General features: G+C 48.3%; 2 protein-coding genes across 2 annotated transcripts in view; one reads left to right on the top strand and one right to left on the bottom strand.

Annotated features, from left to right (window-relative positions):
- PSMD1 (proteasome 26S subunit, non-ATPase 1) overlaps positions 1–23,585 on the bottom strand; it is a 118,984-nt gene that overhangs the window by 14,552 nt on the left and 80,847 nt on the right. The window contains exons 17-22 of the mRNA XM_069103257.1: positions 23,125–23,239; positions 14,670–14,786; positions 13,394–13,496; positions 9,873–10,042; positions 7,869–7,961; positions 6,101–6,187 (exon numbers count right to left, since the gene is read on the bottom strand). Of these exons, the coding sequence (XP_068959358.1) occupies positions 6,101–6,187; positions 7,869–7,961; positions 9,873–10,042; positions 13,394–13,496; positions 14,670–14,786; positions 23,125–23,239 (685 nt within the window). The remainder of the gene's footprint in view (positions 1–6,100; positions 6,188–7,868; positions 7,962–9,872; positions 10,043–13,393; positions 13,497–14,669; positions 14,787–23,124; positions 23,240–23,585) is intronic.
- Positions 16,897–23,585, top strand: part of HES6 (hes family bHLH transcription factor 6) — a 312,570-nt gene continuing 305,881 nt past the window's right edge. The window contains exon 1 of the mRNA XM_069103258.1: positions 16,897–22,389. Coding sequence (XP_068959359.1) covers positions 22,232–22,389 — 158 coding nt within the window. The 5' untranslated portion in view covers positions 16,897–22,231. The remainder of the gene's footprint in view (positions 22,390–23,585) is intronic.

The following is a 23,585-nucleotide window of genomic DNA, read 5'->3' as shown; positions in this document are numbered from 1 at the left end:
TTTATCTTGCTTTTGTTCTGTCTGTGATCATGGCAGCCACTTCTGCATTTTCATTTCTTTTCGGAGGAGGGAAGGCAGGACAACTGGGGTTAAGTGACTTGCCCAAGGTCACACAGCTAGTAAGTGTTAAGTGTCTGAGGCCACATTTGAACTAAGGTCCTCCTGACTCTAGGGCTGGTGCTCTGTTCACTGTACCACCTAGCCGCCCCTGCATTTTCTTTAGTTCAGCTGAAGCACAATATTCCTGCTCTTGTTCTCTCTGTTTACCTTTTTGTTTCAAGTATCTTTCTTATAAACAACATATTGTTGGAACTCTGGTTTCTAATCCATTTTTGCCATCCTCATCTGTTTTATGGGTGAGTTCATCCTCTTTGCATTCATTGTCTATTTCTCTTTATACCATTTTCTTCTGTTTACCCTTCTCTTTCTCTCTCTTCACTCTGTTCCTCCTCAACATCTTTTACTTCTAACCACTGCCTCCCTTAATGCACCCTCTCTTAAGCCCTTTTAACCACTTTCTCTCCTAAGTCCCTGTTTGGCAAGATCTATTCTGTACCCAATGTGTGTATGTGTACATGCATGCATATATATGTATGTCTATTTTATTTCTTCCTAGAACCACTTCAGATGAGTGAGGTTCAAGTGTTGCCTCCCCCCACCTCTGTTCCATTGTATAAACTCTTCTTTGTGCCCCATTTATGTTAGGTAATTTCCCCCGTTCTTCCTCTCCCTTCCCCTCTCTCAGTGTATTCCTCTTCCTCATGCTTCCATTCTTTTGAGATCATTCCAACATAAGAGAATCACACCCAGGTCCTCTGTCTAACTAGACTACCCTTAAGAGCCTTGGTGATGATTAAGTTTTGAGGGGTTACATGAATCTTCGATGGTACAGAGTTTAATTCTGTTTAGTTTCTTTTGATTTCTTTCACATTTACTTTTTTTTTTGCTTTTTGGAGGGCAATTGGGGTTAAGTAACTAGCCCAAGGTTACACAAGCAGTTTTTTTTTTTGGTTTGGGTGTTAAGTGTCTGAGGCTGGATTTGAACTTGGGTCCTTCTGACTCTGGGGCTGATGCTTTACTCACTGAGCCACCTGGCCACCTCACATTTACCTTTTTATGCTTCTTCTTACTCCTGTATTTTAATGTTAAAATTTTTATTCAGCTTTAGTCTTATCATCAGGAATATTGGAAAGTTACAATTCTTTTTCATTAAAGCCCAATTTTTTTCCCTGGAGCATTTCTTCTTGTTCAGGGAGTTCTGGATTTTGGCTAATTTTCTTGGGAGTCTTCACTTTGGAATTTTGTTCAGGAGGTAACTAGTAGATTTCTAATTTGCCCTCTTATTCTAAGATACCTGAATAGTTTTTCCTTTATAAAAAATTTCTTGAAAAATGATGTCTTGGCTTTTTCGGGTATAGCTTTTGGGCAATCCAGTGATATTTAATATCTCTCTTTGATCTATTTTCTAGGTCAGTTGTTTTTCTTATGAGGTAAGACTTTTTCTTATGAGGTAACATTTCCTCCTATTTTCCCCTAGTCTTTTGACTTTGTTTTACTATTTCTTGATATCTCATGGGAGTCAACAAGTTTCCATTTTGAGTTATTTTCTTTACTAAGGTTTTGTCAGCCTCTTTTATAAAGCTGCTATTTCTTTTTTTCCTAATTTTTCTTCTACCATTCTTATTTGGTTTTTAAAATCAGTTTTTCATAAAAGCACTTTCTTTTATTCTAGAATTCTTGCTGGACTTGTGTCCAATCTGCCTTTTTCTTGGAAGCTTTGCTTATAGATGTTTTCAAGCCATTTTCTTCTGTTTTTGTGTCTGGCATTTCCCCATCACCATGGTTAACTCTTTACGGTCAGATTCATTTTTTGTTTGCTCATTTTTCCAGCCTCCTTGACTTTGGACTTTTATGTTACTGTTAGGCTCTGCTCACTTCTGGGGGGATGTCTAGCCTGAGCATTTATTCTTTGATATCCTTCTGCTGCTTTCATAGCTCAGTCTGGAACCTGCAAGTTTTTGGTGCTTCCTAGGTGGTATGATCCAGGGGAGAAGTCTGTTTACTGCTCTCCTGGCTTGAGTTCTGCAAGTTTTTTTTTTTTTTGCTTTTTGGAGGGCAATTGGGGTTAAGTGACTTGCCCAAAGTCACATGGCTAGTTTTTTTTGTGTATGTTACATGTCTGAGGCTGGATTTGAACTCAGGTCCTCCTGACTCCAGGGCCGGCGCTCTATTCACTGCGCCACCTAGCCGCCTGCTGTTTCTTAACCAGGTTTGGTGTCGGCTCGTGTGTGGGTGAGTTTTCACAGATGGCTCTTAGTCCTCTGGGAGGCTCTACAGGTTCAGAACAGCTCATCTGCTTGAATTCCCTTTGGGGTTGGTTTCCTGCCTTGGTCATGCTACTGTCTGGCTTAGGTTTAGGTTTAAGGTTAAAACTGAGGGCCCTCTCTGTTCCTGGGATCAGAGGCACACAACTGAGTCTTGAGAACTTTTTCCTTGCTCTGTACCCAGGCATGGCCTCTCTTGCTCTGACCTAGCAGTGGCCAGTTGTGGCTCTGACTGTCACAACTGGGTAGTAGGTGAGAGTTGCCAGGTGGCATCTGCTCCTGCTCCCAGCACTGGTCAGGGGTGCCCTGGGACCTTCCAGCCCCATTACTGCCACTGGGTGCTAGAATGCTCCCCTGCCCCGCTGAGCTCTTGACCAGTCCCCCTCAAACCCATGTCCACAGACTGACTTCTCTATTTTCCTAGACTAACCTGGGCAGAGAAAATGACTTGCTATGACTTTTTCTGGGCATTCCTGGTCAGAATTTGGCCTGGTACATTTTCTAGGTTGTTGTGGAGAAGGTGTGTTGGGCAAAAATATTGCCTCTTACTCTATCTTGACTCTGCCTCCCAGAATTAAGTTCTTAACCTAAACAATTTGGAAGGGAGTTAAGCTTCTAAACTGTATTGGATTTCTTGTAGATAACTGTGTCCCTATGACCTTATTCAAGAAACTATAAAGCCTTAAGGAAATATTTTATTGTCTATGCTAGGAGACTACCCAGGCATAAAGTTGCTAGGGAACTATGCAAAACATCACATCAGGTGGTACAACATTACTGGAAAAGTTAATTCCATGGGAAAAATGAGATAATGTGCATTGTGTGCAACTGGCCAGATGGGGATCAGAGCAGGGTTTAGTGAGGAGAGTGGAGTGTGATTATAATATATGAACATTACTGTGAAATAATGTTGATGGAGATAGCACTGGGCAGGGCACAGTGATCAATAATTCAGGAAGCGGTGCTCTGTGGCTCCAAGTGCCATCGAAGCAGTGGTGTATACTGTAGGAACTAAAGCCCCCCAAATCAGCAGCAGCACCATTAAGTGGGACGGAATGGCCATGGGGTAGAAGACACAGTGCTAACAGGACAGAGAACAGATCTGATCCCGGCCCTAGTGGAGTTTATAATTGAATGAAAAAGTGAAGCGAGCTGAGCAAGTAATCAGCTTAGGGCACCATGAGAGAAGGCTGAACTGGAAAATGAAGATGAGGTTGGCGTCTGGTTTGTATTAAGCAGTAAGTTTCTAAGCAGAAGCTAGCTAGCCTTCTTGGAAGCCTCTAAGCAACGTGGCTGAAAATAACCACATTAAAAAGCAAAAGGTTCTCAATGAAAAAGATAAGCAGATATGAGAACTGAAGACAGAGACCACCATTCACTTGAAACATTCAAGCATTTTTTGCAAAATGTACATTTTAGGCAATTCCGACAACTCAGAACACATGGATGCCTCCGTCTGTCCTAGAGGGAGAGCTGCAATTTAAATTCCCCCCGAGAAGACAGAATGCTTTTGTGTATCTCAGTATCTCCCATGAGCACCCAGCACAGGGCAAGGCTGCCCAGACAGATGAGCTCTGCTCAGGCCTCCTCCTCCCTGACCTGCTCTGCCCACTCTCTCTGGCTCTGCCTGGGCACCCTCACTCTCGGTTCTCTGCCCACCTTGTCTGACTGCCCCTCTCAGCTCCTTGGACGGATTCTCATCCGGAACATGGCCTTTAATTACCCAAGGTTCTGTCTCGGGCCTCTTCTCGCCTACTTGGCAACTGACCTCATGAGCTCCTAGGGGTTCATGCAGATGACTCCTGACCTAGTTCCAGGCCTAGTCTTGCTCGAGTCCATCCATCGACGATTGCCTATTACGTCCATTTCCACTGGATGTCCTGTAGGCATCTTAAGCTCACTACATCCCAAAAAGAATCTGTCATCCTGCTTTTCCCAGGTGCCGTCCTCTAAACTTTCCCATTTCTGCCCAGGGTACGAGCATCCTTCTGGTCACCTGAGTCTGCAACCTCAGTGTGGCTCCATGCTGCTCTCCATTCACTAAGGCGGGCTAGCTCAGGCCTTTGTCCCCTAATCTGCGGCAATGCCTCTGGGCTGCTTTCTCAGGTGTGTCCCTGCTTCAATCCATCTTCTACTCAGCTGTCAAGGTCTGACCAGCTCACGCCCTCTATCCAATGGCTCTCTTCCACTTCCAGGGTCAAAGAGATGCCCCTTAAAACATTTCATCCCCTCAGCCCATCTCACTTTTAAGCTTTCTTCCATGTTCCTCCCATGTATGTCCTCTCTGGTCCAAGCACAAACCTTCCCCTGGGTCTGTCCAAGACTGGAATATTCTCCTTCCTTATTGCTGTCTCCTCTGTCTCTGTTGGCAGGAGACCAGGCCTAACTTGCCCCCACTGTGGAGGTGACCCTGTATCTGCTTTATATTCATGTATCAGTATGTGAGAGAGTGTGATGTAAGAGACCAAGAGCTGGGCCCTGAAACCAGGAACACATGGTTGCCAGTGCCACCAACTGACAGACACTGGCCATGTGCCACCAGGCCACACATATGGACAATAACTGGCTAAAAGGGGCAAGGCCTGCAAGGACAGGGGGAATTTCCTCACCTAGGAATTCCCTATGAAACCAAAGTCACAAGTGCATTCCTTAACCTTATTAATCTATTTTAAAACGTGGTGTGCACATACCTGGATTTTACACTCTGCCTCCCCCTCTAGAACAAAAGCTCCTTGAGGACAGGTGCAGTATGTGGTAAAGGCCTGAATGCTTGTACAAAATGAAGGCAGTGAAAATTACCGGGAGGGGAACTTTTGCTCCATACAGGAAAGAACTTTCTAGAGCCATGAAACCATGGTCTTAAATGGAATGCACGCTCCAAAGACAGGCAGGACCACCTCGTCAGTGGAAATGGGCAAGGAGAGGATGGACAGTCATTTGTCAGGCAATAGACTGGAGGGCCTCCTGGGCCCTGGCAAATCAAAAATTCTGTAATCTTACGAGTTTAAAAAACAAGTTCTCGTTTAAGAGAATAACTTTTTAAAATTCCTTAAAGGGAACAAAATAAATACTTGCAGGATGAAGCACCTGCGTGGCACAGTGGGAGAAGCTCTGGTTCTGGAGTTAGAGAAGTTGAGCACAAATGCCAGCTTTTGCTAATACTATGGGACCTGGGCAAACTCCTCAACCTTAAGGGGCCTCAGTCTCCATCCACAAAACGGGGCCTCTGAGAGTTCTGGATAGAGGATCCAATGGTTTTGTTAGGTAGTGAGCTTCCCATTACAAGGAAGAGATAGTTTGTATGTGTGAGTGTTTGTGAACTCATCCCTAGCCCACTCAAGATTCTTAAATTAAAGAGTAAGAAATTGTGAAAAATGTAAGAGAAGGAAAAAACAAGTGGGGGATTGCAGAAGGCAGGGGGGTCGGTGGTGAGTCAACGCCTGCCTCGTGTCCCTTGGGGAAGGCCCATGTCACAGGCCATCAGAGGGTAGTACTCTTCAGCTCTGCCACTAACCCAGTACAGGATTTGTTGTTTCAAATTTCAATTCAGCTCCCTGGGCCGGCCAGCCTTTGGAAGCCTGCTTCCTCATCTGGCTGGATAATACTGAATTCTGCACAGGTGTGGATTGGGAGCTGTGACAACTTTCTAAGAATATGACCAGCTGTGCTGGCACCTGTAGGGTTATGGAGGTGGGGGGATGTGCATGCTCAGAACATCCACTCAAGAAGGGTTTGTTAATTTTACTCAATTGAACAGATGACTTGGTTGTACTGACCACTTCCATTTTCTCCTCTTCCTTCTTTTCTTTCTCTTTCTCCTTCTTTTTTGCCTTGGCGGTGATTGAGAGCACAGCAGTGGAAACCTAGGGAGATGGACAGAGAGGATGAATACGGGTGGGTGGGGGGGCCCCTGCTACGTACATGCTCGCTCGCTCCCAGACCCAGGGCAGATTGCACCCTGCACTACTCTGACGACATGGGAAGGATGCAATGCTCAGGACTCCATGGAGCTGGCCCAGAGCAGCAGGAGGACACCCATTTACTTAAGTGTCCGCTCCTGCTGAAACATGGCTCCTCCTGAGATTTGTGCTTCCTTCCCCACAGTCAGGAGAACTGAGCGGTGCCCCACCCCCGGCCCTTCTAGGGAGGGCAAAATTAAACTTCAGTCTAACGCTCTTGGTCCAGTCTGAAGGAGAACCCTCATAAGCCTTCCTTTAACTTCTAATTCTGAAACAACGTCCAGCATGGAAGGCGCTCTGGATTATTCTGGCCCAAGGTCCAACGGAGGTCAGGAAATGCCCTTATCACACTCAGAGAAGAGGTCTTTGATTAATTCAATTAACAGAAGTATCTAAGGTCACCTTTGACCAGGAAAAAAGGCAACTCCACAGAGAAAGGGGTTCCAAAAAGAGACTGAATGGCTTCAGGAAAACGATTCACCAGAGTGTGCCAAAGGTGAATGACCACCATTCTGTCTGCCAAGTCAAAACCGTAGCATACATTTTATCCCCCTTTTGATGAAGGTTTTATTTTTGTTCTTAAACCCCTATAAAATGTAATTCAAAAATGGCCTGGCTAGATTTTCAAAGGAAAGATGAATTTCCGTCCCTGTGAATTTCCTCTATCTAAGCAGAGATACTTAGAATAATTTAATTAATAATCTATCTCTGGAATATCTGTGTCTAAATGCGCAGGAAGGCTTTGTCCTGCCACAAAGCAGTAACCCTAATAAAAGATTACATCTCTATTCCATTTTCTTCACAAAAACCCTGTGAGAACCAGTGTTATGATTCCCATTGCCCCAGATCACTCAGCTAGAGTGAGGGCTTGAGGAAGAACTCAAAGCCAGATCCCTGATTTCACAGGAACAATCTGTTGTTACATGAATCACTTCATTCACCCCAGGGTGTTCTCAGTTAACAAGTCTCAGGACTTGTTCTCAGTGAATCAGATGGACAAAGAAAGGTGGGACATCGTTTGAAGTGGCTGCTCCCAGGAAATGCCCACTAGGCTCTCTCCAACCCTTCACCTCTCTGGCCAAAGTGATAATGGCCATAGGAAGCAGGGAGGGAGGAGAGCCTCTGAAGCATGGGATTACCATAAGGCATCCACCACACCTGAGGATGTCCATCCAAAACCCACTGAGAGCTACATCAGGAGACATGGCCTAGCACGGTCGGCAAGGCACTGGACCTGTGGTCAAGAGGATGTGGCTCCAAATCTCACATCAGAAATTGATTACTGATGTGGCCCCTGGCACATGACGACCTTTCTCTGCCTGTTCTTCTCATCAACAAAATGGGAAGGAGCAGGCAGTGACTGAAATCTATGGTCGGTCTCCATGGCTGCCTCCAGCTTAAAGTCTATGGTGCCACGTAATCAATCAGCCAATTCACTAAGCCTATGGCATGCCAGGCCTGGGTGACACGGGGTGGCAGTGAGCTGACCAGCCGACAGTGGTCCAAGTGCACGCAGAGTCACTGCCGGCTCTCACTTGGCCCCAATGTGGCTTGGAAGCGCCCACCCTGAACTGAGGCCCCTCACCTTTTCCTTCTCTTTCTCTTTCGGCACCTCGAGTGGTGCGGGATATGCAAATGTGGACGGCTTGCAGTTGGACTTGTACTGGACTTTTGGCATCTGAAGAAATATAAGAAACAAAAGAGATGCAGAAGAATTTGGATTGAAATAGTTCCCTTTCTAGAGAAGTGTGTACATGAATGAACATAAAAGACATTCAGAAGTCTCCACTCCAGTTCAATGCTGCCCTGCCATTTGATCCATTAAAACACGACCCGACCCTGCCGTCTACCTCTGCTCATCAGCCTCGATGGACCCCACAGGGTCATGCCCACCCAACCACTTCATCCCACCAACAGTTTTCTGCTTGCCAACCTAAACATCACGCCCATGCCCCACTGTGCACCCCCCTCTCCCCGCTCTGTGGAAACAAGCTCCTTGTTCTGTGTGGTTAAGCTGTCCAATAGCAATAAATATTAACAGTGTCTGGGCAGACGTTAAAAATCACTGATGTCACACTGACCCCAAGGACATTCTGATCCTGGGACTGAAAGTGCCCTAAATAAAGAGCTGACCCTTTAGTTCGATATCCTCAAAGCAGTGACCCTGAGATGAGCCATCAGATAACCCTCATCTCATGAACATCTACAGTGTGCCTCAAGGTCTGCAAAGCGCTTTCCAAGCATCTACTTTATTCTCTCCACAACCCTGGGAGGCAGGTGCTGTCATTATCTACAGACAGAGGTTCAGTGACTTGCCCAGGGTTAAGAAGCATCTGAGGCTGGATTTGAATTCAGGTCTTCCTCACTCTAAGCCTAGGCCTCTACATCCCGGGCCACCTAACTGCCTGCTATATAAAGGCCACAGACAACAAGAAAATGAGTTCCAACACCTGGCAGCAGATTTGGCACAGAACTGACAAGTCCTAAGGTTTCTCTACATTAGCATGGGCTAGAAAATGTCCAGGCCCAGCCCAGCACTCCAGCCCACACTGGTGTCACCTCTCGAAGGTACCAGAGGGGGCCAGACCTTAATTTCTCTTTCTTTGGTGGCAATCCTTCCTCCCTTCATTCATTCATGCTGCACACAGTGATTGAGTCCTGTCTTCTAACATCTTCAAGTATCGGCAAAATGCATCACTAAGCTTTCTTCTTGTCTAATGGGAGCCATGATATAAACCCATGGGTCTCAGGCCAGTTGTGAATGGGGTCACCCTGCTTAGCTTAGCACTGCTTCCAAGTACAGAACAGTCGGCCTCTTTTGGTCAAAGGGCCTGTGACCGCCATGCCTTTGACAGTGTCTCTTGTGGCCCCTGACCTCAGGGGCTCCTGCATCAGAAATACCACTGCCTGTGTCACAGACAGCAGCTGATCAATCTGTTCTCTCCTTTCTGTTCTACCCAAGATGTCAAGTGACAGCCCTGCCCCTGTGGTCCTTTTATTTGCAGCTCTGACACTTCACTCTTTGCTCAAGAACCTTCAGGAGTCCCACTATTTGCTGAATAAAATAGGAAGTAGTATTGGAGGTGTTCCCAGCTACTTCACATCCACATCCCTTCCCTGTGACTGCCCTGCCAGCCTTGAGCCTGACCCTCTACACCCTCTGCCTGCGAGTGCCCCTCCACACCCTCTTCATTCTCATCTTGCCCCCTGCATACACCATCCTGCGGGCCTCCAAAAAGCCTTTCCTGAAGGGCCAACTCAGGGGCAATCTGCTTCATCAGGCCTTCTGGGACCTCTGCCCCCACGGGTCCTCTCTTGCCTCATGTGGACTGGACATTCTTCACATTCTAATGGGCAGAGCTGGGCACATTTGCCTCAGGCCCAGGACCCTGCTTGCTAAGGCTGCACTGACCTGAACCACTTCTGTCTTGTGTGGATGGCTGCAGTGCTGTCAGAGCTCTGTGTGAAAGCCACAAGCAGGAGTCCCCCGCAGAGACCACATTCCTCTCCCACCCAACCTCCCTGCACGCCCACTCCAGGCTTTGCAGGCTTGGTTCCCAAGAGATGAAGCTGCGACTGAGGAGCCTACCTTGAGGTCCTTGTTAAGGCCGATGACACAGGTAGGAGTGTAAGCGAGGGACAGGAAGTGGGACAGAGGGAACCAGAACCAAAACTGTGTGAAGACCAGGACGCCCACCACGGAGGGCATGTGGGTATGCCCAGTCCGAGACTGCAAGGAGATGGTGACGTTATGGCCCCCTGAGGGAGAGGAAAGAAGCGGTGAGAGCGGCGTGATGACAGTCACGTGTGAGAGCCGTGACGCACCTCTGCTCAGTACCACAGGCTGACTGAGACGGGTGGTCATGGGTTATGGTCCTCCAGTCTCTGCCGGGACCCTTCCCTGGGGTGGCTGGGGCTGGGAGAGGTAACCCAGAGCACAAGCTCCCAGGGCAGCCCCTCACTCAGGAGGCTCCACCCACGACACTGAGCTGTCTCCCAAAGCTCCCTCCTCCCCCTTCCTGACCTCTCTTCTGTGCCCACGGCGGGTATGTGGCAGCGCCTGCAGACACCCTGCATCTTTTATCTGTCCACACTGTTCCCTGCCAAAATGCTCCCCATCCTTTAAGCTCCACTGAAGTTTCCTGTGAACAAGACTGGAAACTCCCTGAGGGCAAGGAGCACATCTGCTTCCTCCTGCTTGTGCTCAGAGTAGGCAGAAATACTGAGGAGACACCCCCCGCCCCCAACCCCTTCTGTAAGCACCAGACTCGGTACAAGCGGCAACGTGGACCAAAGCTTTGGAAGACTCAGATGGAACTTTCATCTCATCTCCCTGGGGGTCCCTCCAACAGGGCAGATCACAGCCCCTCAAGGCCTGCCTGGTCTGTACAACTTGTCCAGGGCTTCAGTCACAAGTGAGAGCAAGCCGAGTACTGGCTGCTGCCTGTGCTCGGAGGGGAATGATGACATCACCACGTTGGGGTCGGCGTCCAGTGTGTCCGACTGGCTGATCAGAGCTTGGAAGGCTCTTCCACAGGGCGCACAAATGGTCCATCTGGACATTCAGGGCAAGGACCCTAAATCTGCATCTCACGTTTCCTTTGAGTGACTGCAATTCTGCTTTGCTCACAGAGCACAGCGCCTTCTTCGAGGCGGGCACGCCATGTTGGCAGGTGCTGAAGACAGGAGGCCTGAGTCTCTAAGATGCTGGCATGATTTTCACAAAGGTTTATTAGTGAATGGGGAGAAGAGGTGGAGAGCAAGGGCCTAACATTCCCAGCTCGGGAGCAAAGCACAACACGCCTTCAAAGGTTTCCTTTCCACACTTTGTCTTCATCTCCTTGTTTGTTCACCTTCACTGTTTCCTGGTCAGCCGCTCTGCCTCCTACCTTCTCTCTAGCACAGTCACTGCCCTCATGTCCACCCGAGCGCCAGCCTTGTCTTGTCGTCCATCTGCACCACGCCCTGTCTGGAGTCCCTGGCCCCAGTATCCACGCTGGTCTTTTGGACTCCCTGGAGAAACAATCTGAAATCTTTTTTCCCTGAATCTCGGGAGTCGGCCTGTACTCCGCTTTCCTGTCCTTCATTACCATGAATTTCTAAGATGGAGCAGTCGCTTTCTCACTCTTCCCACCATCTCAGCTTTGGCAATCAGCTCCTCCCCTGATGGGCAGCTCAGCTGATCAGGCCCTTCAACTCTGAAGAAGTCGAGATCACCTTCATTTCATGAAGCTGCAGGTTCTTACTCTGTAAAATGAGGATGGAAGGGGCGGCTAGGTGGCTCAGTGAATAGAGCACTGGCCCTGGAGTCAGGAGGACCTGGGTTCGGATCCGGCCTCAGACACTTAACACACACACACAAAACTAGCTGTGTGACCTTGGGCAAGTCACTTAACCCCAACTGCCCTCCAAAAAGAGAAAAAAATGAGGATGAGCTGGTTGCTAAACTCTTCCCAGCCCCAAATTCTGTGACCTCATTAGCTCATTTTTATCTAGCTGATGCTCCAGCCCCTCCACCAGCCTCACAATGGCTCATCTTCCGAAGGATGACCAGAACGTCACGTTTCCCAGCTATGGATGATCCATGGTTTCTGTGACTGCTGACTAAGTGCACTAACGCTTGCTCAACAACACGTGCTGAGTCAGTGTCAGTCACAAGCCGAGAATTTGGGGTTGGAGTAATATTTTTGTTCTGTAAAGATCTTTAAAAAAAAAAAATGCCTTAGGATGAGTTCGTCAGGGATGGCCATTATAGAATTAAAGGAAAAACGAGGTAAGCAACTCAACTCTTCGAGCTTACAAGGAGGCTCTCACTCCACGTGTGAAGTAGCCAATATATTCGAGGACATTTCTCAACTTGTCTTCTAGATTATCTAGACCTTTGATTTCCTCCTGCAGTTGTGCCTATGGGCATGGCCCTGTTTCGTAATTCCTTCAAAAAGAAGAGGGCAAGGAACGGGAGGGAGCTTCTCCCAAGGTCCTGCTCGTGAGCAGCCCTGGGGAAGGGGTGGTCAGCTCAAAGCTACGCAATCCAGGGACCCCAACGAGTCACTCAGAGATTAACACACCTATGCTAGTTAAGCCACATCATGAGAAAAGGCAGCCTTCAAATGACTTCCACATGCTGTTTTTCTCTTGTGGGTGGGTAACCCAATCTTTCTGGAATGGTTGTGAGTTTAGTTAATTTTTACTCTGAATTAATAAACATCAAATAAAATCAGCATTCCCTATAGAAAGAACAAAGAAGACTGTATATCCAGCATGTCCCCTCCAAAGCAGGCCTGCTCGATGGTGCTCTCTTCTGCCCTGGCCTTCCTTCTCTTCTCTGTTAGCACATGCCAGCCATCCTTCCACATCCTCCAGCGCTGGGGGGAAAGGACAACCTGACCCATAGCAATAGGAACAGACCTTGAGCAGCCCACCTCCCACACCAGACTTCTTAAACCTTTCAAAGTCACTTGTCTCCGCAATGTTGTTAGAGACATTCGGCTCACTTGACTCTTGGTCCAGAGAGCTCTCCTCAGCTTCTCGGAATTCTTCCCTGGGGTTATTTCTTGCTGAAATATTCTATCACGTGCACATAGGGTCTGTGGAGCTATACTCTCTTAATTTGCACTCTGCTACAACTTAAAGAACTCTTGCTGGGGGTTTCCTGTTAGGTCTTCCTGACTCTGGGTCTGAAGCTCTAGGCACTGTGATGCCTCCATCACACTGGGCACACCTCTCAGTTTGAGCTTGTGGGAAGCCCTGGACAAGCTGTACAGACCAGGCAGGCCTTGAGGGGTTGTGATCTGCACTGTTGGAGGGGCAGCCAAGGAGGTGAGATGAGAGTACATTCTGAGTCTTCTGAAGCAGGACTCTGACCAGGACATTTCCCATGACACTGGCCAACACCAAAGCCACAATGTTTGAGTGTCTTTCTGTACAGCCCATCTGGCAATGACCAAAAGAGCCTCGGACCACGTTGCCATGATACTGCCTGATATCAGCGTAGGCAGAGTGGCCACCCTTGTGAGAGGAACTTTCCAGGAGATAGATCTGGCTGGCCCAAAGCAAACGTTTTCTTAAAACATTTCAAGTTACCTAGGACAATTCTAATATAGCATTCACCTGCATCCAAGATGCCCTGGGCCAGGATAGCACCAAACTTTGCCATGACATCATCATGCTTGTCATTGATGACTTTGGAATACAGCTGTCTGAACTGGTTGACCTGGGAGAAGGAACAGGAAATGTTAGGGGCTGAAGCCAGCTACTTCCCCCAGAGCTGTGAACCTCACAAAGTCCTCAAAGACATGAACTGGAGATCATGGTGACGGCTCAGGCCCCGAGTCTGTCTGACCTTCTGTGGATGTCTGAAAAGGTCAGCTCTGCACTAGACCCCTTTTTCACTTTAAAGATCTCTTGCACAATTCCCTGGAGTCCAGTGCCAGGAAATCTCACAGACATGGGAAGGGCTGTAATTTTCACCAAGCTTTGAATTCAAGTTCATGCTCACCTATGCACCCACTAGCCTGTGAAAGCCTGAGCTGAGCTTCAAGCAAACAAGCCGACCTGGAGTTCTGTAAGGTCTGTCCCTACACACACACACACGCGCGCGCGTGCGCGCACAAACACACACACACACACGCGCACGCGCACACACATACTTTCTAGTCACACAAATGCTGAGATGTTGATTATCATCAGAGAACAGTTGAACTGACATTTCTTGAGACTTCTCTGGAGAACCATTTAGGGACAACCTGGCCCAGACTTTAGCGGCTCACAAATACTGACGATGGACTAGCGGCTGCCACACAGTGCCAAAGCTGCCTCTTCTCCACCATGCCCTCTCCACATTTTCTCCCTGGATGCCCTAAGACCAGCCTAGCCCACCTCATGCCCATATTCTGGCCCAGTCCTACCAGCCGGGCTCTGGCTGCAGGCTATTCAGAGGGCACTAGCCTCAGAAAACATTCCTTGCATTGCTGAAAAAAGATTAAAAAAAAAACAAACAAAACCAAGAAAAGTTGATTTCTTCTAATTCTGAGACCTTCGTCCCCTCTCACAGGGCAGAAACTGAGAAGCAAAATTCCTTGGCTCCATTTTAATTAAGCTTCAAATTGATAAGCAAATTTGAGTATGAATAAGCCCAACTTAAAACTAAACATACACACTACTGCTTTTCCATGTGAAATTTATATAAATAATTCTTAACATAGTTTTACGATCCTGAACAAAGTAACTTTTATTTTTAAAGACTGTTTGAAAAATACTGGATGTTTTCATTATCCCTAAAATTTACACATCTCTTTTCCTCCCCAGTGGTTTGGCATATTCAGAAATTTTCCCTGCGAAGCCCAAGAAGACAAGCCCTTCTGTGCCCCTGCCCTGCCCGGCTCACCTTCGGACAAGTGATCTCTGTCTGCTGAATCATGATGAGAGCTGAGGCGATGAGCGCACCTTGCCGCACGTAGTTCACAGGGTCATTGGTCATGGGTTCCAGCAGATTGATGGCTTCCTGAAGACATTTTCAAAGGGAATTTTCAGATGAAGTAAACCTCTGCATGTCATTCAAACACCAAATTACTTTTGATCAAAGCTCAGATGAAGAGATTTGGGTAAGCCGGTGCTTTCAGAGTTCTTGGTTAAATGATTGATCAGGACTTGGAACCACTGTGCAACGGTGCAAACATTATACAATATCCAAATGTTTTTAATACTATTTACAAAGAACACATGACAGATAAGTACAAGAAGCGTTACCTAATTTCCAGTTTCTAAATGAAGATAAATGAATGATCTCTGGAGCACATACCCACAGATGTTATAAACAGATGCTTCAGATCCTTAAAGCCCAGACCTCAGAACCAGGCAGGTTCTATTATCTATTCTAGATCAAACGTATGACTAAGAAACAAAACAGACTAGCCTAGCATGACTAACAGAAAATTTCCACTGAATTCGTTTGTCAGAGTAGAGTCTCAAAGAACACTAGTTTTAGAAAACCACATGGAAGGTGGAATTATCTGAAAGGGAAAAAGCCCACCTCACTTGCTCTCAATGTGTGAAAATATAAATATATCTACTAATGTTATCAGGGAAAATACCCTATCTGCAAAGTCTTCTTTAAGCATCTCAGGGCAACCAGAGGCTAGAAGAGGATTTTCAGTCAAGCTTTCTAACTGAAGGTCATAATAAAGAGAATGGCCATTAGAATCCCATGGAGACAGCCTGAGTTCATACATTCATTCAGTAAACGCCATGTAACATGCTAGGCCTGCAGGTGGGCAAAGACAGCCAAAGTATGGGTTTTGCCTTCAAGGAGCTGGTGATTTAGTGCTGGGGGTTGGGGAGGATGTGACCTGGACAAAAATGAAGACATCTCTGAATGGGAGGAGTGAAGACCCCGAGGCAGTGTGTTCAGGGCTGGAATGTCTCTTGGCCCTGCCACTAAATAGCTGGGGACAAGCACAGGCATACCCCTTGACCTTACTGGGTCAGTGTTTTCTCATTTGCCAAGTAGAGAAACTAAAGCCTGAATAATCTTCTGTCTTCCAGGAACATGCAGGGACACAGCCATGAATGGGTGTGAAGTATCCTTGCTAGAGACTATGAAGGCCTGGGCAGGAAACTAAAGACTGCAGCCCCCCCCCCCCCCCCCCAAGGACAAAGGAGACAGAAGAGAAAGCTGCTTTAGGGGTAGAGCAGGATGTGAGCTCTGGACCACCACAGGCTCTGGCTTCTGGTCAGAGATGGAGGATCCCTCACCTAACAAAGGCCAATGAGATGAAGAGAATGCGTGTGTGTGCATGGGCCTGCTGTTGTGCAAATCTAATGAAAAGGTCTGAAGATGGAAGGGGTGGGGTGGGGGAAGAGAGGAGAAAACCGGCATCCTCAGACCCTCATTTCCCACATGCCGCTTGGTCACCTTTGGCTTCTCCACCATGGAGCACCCCCCCTCCCCCACCGCCTTTCTCACTTTCTTTTGGGTGGTATCTTTTCCTCGAGGGCTAGAAGCTCTCAGAGGCCAGGGGCTCCGTTTTTTTATCTCTATTGTCAGTGCACAAAGCAGGCTGCAAATGCTTTCTTACTGTCAACCACACCTATGTTCAGATCTCATAGGGAGGAGCTACAATGTCAATTCAAACAGCTGGAGACATTTTATCCTTTGAGTGGCCAGGCAGGCCACATCTGGGATCCTGTGTTATCTCCCACAGAAGGAAAGCCCCTGGAGGCTTCAATTATCCATACCTAAAAACACAAAACTTCTGCAAAATGAAGATGAAACTGGACAACAGGCTTCTTGACAAGAGGCAGCAAATATGACCCTGTAAGGCATCAGTGAAAATTGATGGGATGATGCCCACAACTGGATCAGGGCTCTGGATGGACAGACATAATTCAAAAGAAACAAAGGGGTAATGTTAGACATTTAGAAAGAAAGTACATCTCCATGAGGAATCCAGTAGCCAAAGGAAGACAGGGTGGTGGGGAGCATTTGGGCAAAGACCAAGAGAGGGGCAGAAACAATTTTATCATCAGAGAACAGTACACGCTACCCAGAGAAAATAAATGAAGAATTTGGAAGATATATATTTCTTTTCTTTTTGGGGGTGGGGGAGGGGAGGCATTTGGGGTTGGATGATTTGAACTCAGGTTCTCCTGACTACTGAGGGCCAGTGCTCTGTCCCCTGGCTCACCTACTGCTAGAAATCAAGAGTCTCTTTATGGACTTTAAAACTCACTAGAGTTTTACCCTTCAAAAGGCAAAGGTACCAAGAGGGGAAATTCTAGGCTGGGGCTGATTCTCACCAACAGGTCAGGGCTAGGAACGTCGGGATCCTTGCAGGAAAGCGACTTGCACCTTGTAGATGGTCTAAGAAGAGAAAAGTTGGACGAAGCTTCCTTAGCACAGTGCTTGCCCCAAAGTGGGTAGGGACCTGATGGAGAATGGTGTCCAGATGAGGGGAAAGCATATTTCAAAGGAAAGACTACCATGAACTAAAATTCCACGGGGAGAAGTCAGCTCAGGAAGGAGGGAAAACTCCTAAGAGTGAAATTTAGAGACATTCCGATTGGAGGGAAAACAGGACAGTTGTCCCAAGACACCGAAACAAAGGCAAAAAAACTGATCCTCCATCTTTGACCTTTAAGATCCACATGGTCCCTTCCAATGCTGATCATTTCGTTCTCTTGGTATCGCTCAGTAGGCTAGGTGTGAAGTGAGTTATTTTTAATTTGCAATTTCCCTTTATTAAAAAAATAACTGATGTGACATTTTATATATTTGTCTAGAATTTACTGTGGTGTGTGTATAAAATGTTGGTCTTGATTAGTTTTTGGGTTTTTTTGGCCTGTTTACTTTCCAGTTTCTTTAGTAGCATTTGCCAAATGGGAGCTTTCTCCCCAGTTTGTGTCAAGGCAGCTGGGCACCCTGCTGTAATGAGAATGAGAATCTGAAGATCTTCCCTGCCCCTTAATAGAGCTAGGGGGTAGTTTGAAGACCTCCCCAGCTTCGAAAGTAAACTCTGTCCCCAAAGAGGCTGAATGTAATCACATGGAGGCTATGGTAAGAAGAGTTTTGCTGAAGGGAAGCAGAGCCCACAGGGGAGCTGGTTCAGAGCTAGCCAGACATTGGGGGGAGAGCGAACACTCAGGTAAGGAGTCAGATAAGCTAGGGAGAAGATATTGATCTTGTATTGGTTTGTGGGAAGGCTGAAGGATGTTGTGGCTCTCAGCATTATGGCTTCTGAATATCTTTGGTACTATGATGGAACTGGTTTGTTGTTTTGGGATTCGGTTTTCTGGTGTCTAAATAGATGCTTCAGTTCTGTCCTCTATATGGAAAACTTGGTATATTTTGCGATCAAACGTCATGTGATACTTATAGTCATAGTCTTTATCGTGATCGTGGGCGCTGTACATGTTGCATTGGCGCTAGACCCGCCCAAATGGACAACATCTTTGGCAATCTCTAGAGCCGGTGCTTGTGGCTGCTGAGCCTGATCAGTGGGGGCTGAAGAACCAGGCAGGCCAGGATCAGTGCTGTAGGGCTGAACGAGGCCAACAAGGCTGAAGTCAGGGCAAGGTGGAGGCTGCATGCGCACACACACACGCGGCCAAGTCCTGGTTTTCAGAAAGAGGAAAGAGAAAAGAACCTTCCAATGACAAGCAGAGGAGCTGGACCTTCATTACTGGCAAGATTCTTTAATACGAGGTTAAAGAGATAATTACCAAACATGGCAGAAATCATCAGCGAATGCAAAGAAACAGCATGACCTCAGCAAAAATGGGCCACATCGGGGCGGCCAGGCGGCGCAGTGAGTAAGAGCACCGGCCCCAGAGTCAGGACGACCTGGGATCAAATTCGCACACTGATACTTAGCATCACACCCAGAAATAACTGGCCCTGTAACCTTGAGCAAGTTACTTAACCCCAACAGCTTAAAAAAAAAAAAAAACCAAAATGGTCCAGGCCAGTGGGAGGTCACAGAAATGCTAAATATATATATGGAGAAAGTTCATCTAGTCTTGACAAAACCATTTGATATTTTATCAAATTTTATATATTTTATTCTATTCTTGTAGAAAAATTGCAGAGATGTTGGCTAGACAGTAAGAGGATGAGATCGACTGAGACCTGGGTGAGTGGCCAGCTCCTAGAGGAGCCACAGATGGCTCAATGTTAACTTAGCAGAAGGTCTCCAGGGGAGTGCCCCAGGGATCAGTACTGGACCCATTTAAAAAAAGATCATCACCTTGGGTCAAGAGACAGACAACAATCAGATCTGAGGAAGGCATGGAATTGGGAGGCAGAATTAATGACAGAGCCACTATGCAGAAAGATCTTAGGCTAGAACCCTGGGCTGAATTAATGTAGTAAGATCAGAGTAAAACCTTACAATTGGGGTTAAAAATGCTTCATGGGGAGGTAGAGTTGGTTTTTTTTAAAGCAGATTGTTAGCTCAGTTTTAGGCAAAAGCATAGCATGGTAGAGCTTGGGCTTCTCTTGAGAGGTTGAGCTGGGCACAAGGTGAGGAGAGGCAGCCTCTGCACTTGGTTCTGAGCATGGTGTTCTGTTCTGGAGACAAAAAGCTGAAGCCACCCCCTCCAGAGGACAGAGTGGGCAAGGGTCTTGAGTTCATACCATCTGATGACTGGGTGAGAGAAGTGGAGGTGTTAAACCTGGAGATTTGGGGGCAGGGAATGGAGCAGAGAACTCTCCTCCACGATGTTAACGGCTGTCATGGGCAGAGGGACTTTGGTCTGTTCATGTGGCCCCAGAGGGTAGTCGTGGAACTTGTGAGAAGTCCAGCTCAGATATGGGGGAGGGCTTCAAGGAAAGGCTGGACGTCCACTTCTCAGGCATGTTACCATCGGGGCTGGGGATGGACTGGAGAGCTGGAGAAGCCTCTTCCTCTTCTGTGATGCTGGTTCTTTTGTCAGACTAACCACATGGCTGGTCATGTCATGGCCGGGGAAGCCCCTAATTTCGTCCTTGCTCGGACACTTATGAGCCATGTAATCTTGGGCAAATCATCTGAGTTTGCTCTTCTCTAAAGGAGGGGGCTGGGTAACCTGGAGCATCCCCTCCTTCTGTCTGGGGTGAGCTGCTGTATCACACCTCACCAGTAGGCGTCGGTGGGCAGACAGGATGCACCTGGACAAGATACCCAGAAACCTCATAGAATGGTGGGAGAATCCAGGGGACACCCAATGCAACCTTTTCCTGAAGCGGGTCCTCCCAGAGGCTTCTGCCTGAAGAGCCTCAAACGACAGGAAATTCACGTGTCCTCCCCGGCAATCCCACCTTGGCAGATGGAATCTGCTGCTCCTACTTCTAGATGCCCTCCCACATAAAAGCCCTTCAGACATCAGGTACAAGACAGTGATCACGTTCCCTGAGCATTTTCATCATCCTGCTCCTCCATCCCCAGGGCCTCCGGCAGAGAAGGCTGAGGATTCTGTGTCCCCCCGCAGGGTCCCCCCATCCCTCACCAGCTCCTGCTTCAGGTCTAAGTTTATCAAACGCACAAGCTGCAAATCTGGCTCAACGGGTTTTCCTAGAGTGATGAGACCATGTAACAGGAAATGGAGGATGAATAAAAGTTCAGGATGTTAAGGGATGGCTCCTTGCCTCTTGATAAGCCATTAACGAGCCTGGCGGGAAGCTCCAGGGGGCCAGGCTTTGGGTGACAATGTTGTAGGTCGAGCAAAAAACTCATCGGGGGATCTCCCCCACCAAGCTAACAAAAAGAGGGAGAGGAAGATGGAGAGGGAAGGAGGGAGAGAGACAGGGAGACAGAGAGATACACACATATACAAAGAGAGAGACACAGAGACAGAGACACACACACATATACAAAGAGAGAGACGCAGAGACAGAGACACACACACATATACAAAGAGAGAGACACAGAGACAGAGAGAGACACACATATACAAAGAGAGAGACACACACAACACAGAGAGACAGAGAGACAGAGACATGAAAAGAGACACAGAGACAGAGAGGGAGTCTGTATGTGGAATGTCTGCATATGCAAGCATGTCTGTCCACATGTCTGTCCAGCTCGGGTCATGGCCAGGGCCCAGCCAGGCAGGAGCCCCTCAGCACAGTAACTCATCAGGCGACTGCTGATCATATTCCAGGATGGCCCCAGAAGAATTTCCATTATGGAAAAGCTGGGAAGAGTTTTAATTGTGACAGACAGTGTAGAGTCAAAGAAAGAAATGCCCAAGGAGAGGAAGCCCCCCTGCCCTGGGATACGCAGAGGCCAGAGCCTCCTCAGCAAGGTCTCGTCATGTGTCACTGACTGTGTGACCCTGGGTAAGTCGCTAGCCTCTCTGTGACTCAGTTTCTTCCTTAATTGTAAACTAGGGATAGATAACGAGAGCACCTCCCTGTGGTGAGGATCCAATGAAAGGCCCTCAGCAAGGCTTAGAGCAACATAGGAAGGCCAGTGATTGGTGAAGATGAGGGGTGGGCCTCAGGGCGCCAGCTGCCTGGGTGCAGGCCTGGATGGCTGGCATTTCAAAGTGAGTTCCTTCCATTTCCATCAGGTCCTAGAAGCGAAGCCTCTTGCCTCCTGACCCAGTCTCTGGGCCTTCCTCTGACCATTCCTCCCAAAAGGGACAAAGCCTGGGAAGAGGCAGCTGGCCCAAGTCCTCGACTGCTGGGGACGGACAGGTCTGGCCAGGCCAGCCAAGGCTCCAGTGTGCCCATGTAAGTGACAATGACCAGCGCTGCCACAGCACTTTATGGTTACAGTCACTGTGGGGGGAGGTGCCCTCCTGCCCATTTTACAGAGAAGGAAAGTGAGGCCGAGGGAGGCTCAGCGACTTGCCAGGCTCTGAGGCTGGATTGTGACTGTATCCACTATGGCTCCAATGGGCACCAGGCACCAGATCACAAACTTCTGTGGCCACAGAAGTACATGCAGCTGCCCATGGAGCTGTGAAGGGGCTGTAGGCTGTGACAGTGGAGGGAGCACCAGGGATAACAGTGGTCCTCACATACATGGCTATTTCACACTGGGCGACCAGCTGTCTTCCTTGTGCCCAGCCTGGTAGACGGAGCCATTTGGGCAGAACAGAAGAGAGTCTCAAGTACAGTCACCATTTCATCACCTACAAATGTATGAAGAGTAGGCACGTCCCCCCATCATTCTGCCAACTGAGGAAGCGGAGGCTGAGCTGGCGCGAGGGGCACGGCCCAGAGGCTCTCCAGGCGCCGCTCCCAGCATCCTCTGCTCAAACTGAAATCTAACGCCCTGCAGCGGGTCCTCGTTTATTAACCAACCCTACCTACTGATGCCCGACTGTGTGCTCATGGCCCTCAGCAGGACAGTTGCTTCCTAAGAATGAGGGCTTCTGTATCCATATCCTCAGAATGGAGGATGGGCCCGGTGCATACATGGGACCTGGGGCGCACAGGGCCTTGGCACAGGGGGCCTGGGGTGCATGGAGCTTGGCATGCATGGGGCCTGGCACGCACACATGGGGCCTGGCACACAGGCCCTGGTGCACACATGGAGCCTGGGGCGCATGGGGCCTGGGGTGCATGGAGCTTGGCATACACGGGGCCTGGCACACACAGGGGGCCTGCGGTACATGGGGATGTGCCCAACACTTCTGGGTGCCTCTCAAATGACTCCCATGCTGTCAGCACATAGGGTAGACACCCAAATGCTTGCTAATGGAAAGGAAGATCAGCATTAAACATGGGGAGCTCAGTGCTGTCCAGCTGTGCCCTCAAAGTGCAGCAGGCCTGGGTTAAAAAACATCTGCGTCCTTGGCCCAGTTCTGCCTCCTCCTCCTGGGTGATTGTGGGCCAGGGAGTCAGTCTCTTGGGGCTGAGCTCTGGATATCTGGACAAAGGAGGGATAGTGGGTCAGGGCCGGGGCTTAGCAGACAGAATGGTGGGCCCATCTGGCACTGTTCCTTTGTCCCAATTCACAGACCTTCTTTCCTTGGCGTCCCAAGCCTAAGAACATTTGGAGACATCTGATAACGGCAGGTTTTAGGAACTTGAAGAAATGGGATAAAGCCAAGGAGAAATCACATAACTTAGATTTTAAGAATCTGGTTAAGCAAATAAAATATCTGTAACCAAACCTCCAAACTAAAGGGAATCTGCCAGTGAAAAGGCACACGGTCTATTCACAGGGGCCATGAGGAGGGCAAACAAAAGAGAGCTTCCAGGTATGGGTCCCAGGTGCTCTCCCAGGGACAAAAAGCACTCCACAAAGCAAGGCGCAAGGGGGTGCTTCCTGGCGGGTCCCAGATCTCTGCAGGGGGAGTGGCCGTGGACCAATCGAAGGAAAGGCTGGACATCGCTGGCCACGGGGATTTACCTTGTTTCCTGTCCCAGCACAGCAGATCCCCAGGGCCATTGCAGCTCCGTAACGAACATGAGGGTTATAACTCTCCGACAACAAGGAAACTACGCTTGGGCACTGTTCAGGTGTTCTGGTCAGAAAACAGAAGACAAGAAACACATTTTAAACACATCCGCTAAAAACTTCCCACACATCACTGCTGAAGATAAAAGATTGCAACAACAAAAAGCAAGAACTCCTGTGGACCTAACCGGAATCCAAAAAGCATGGCACACACGGAGCCAGGCACATCACTAGGGGCACAAAAAGAAAGGCTAAGGGGAAAGGACAGGCCGCTCCCTTCCTCAACAACCACATTGGCTCCCACTGTCTCTGGAATCTCTCTGTCTAAATCATGGCACACACGGAGCCAGGCACATCACTAGGGGTACAAAAATAAAGGCTAACGGGAAAGGACAGGCCACTCCCTTCCTCAA

Source organism: Petaurus breviceps, unplaced genomic scaffold, assembly GCF_028583685.1.
Source record: "Petaurus breviceps papuanus isolate PSGF00001 unplaced genomic scaffold, PetGlider_PUasm1.0 567, whole genome shotgun sequence".
In the NCBI taxonomy this organism is placed as follows: domain Eukaryota; kingdom Metazoa; phylum Chordata; class Mammalia; order Diprotodontia; family Petauridae; genus Petaurus; species Petaurus breviceps.
The sequence above is the reverse complement of the archived record's forward strand: the minus strand, read 5'-3'. Positions and strand labels throughout refer to the sequence as shown.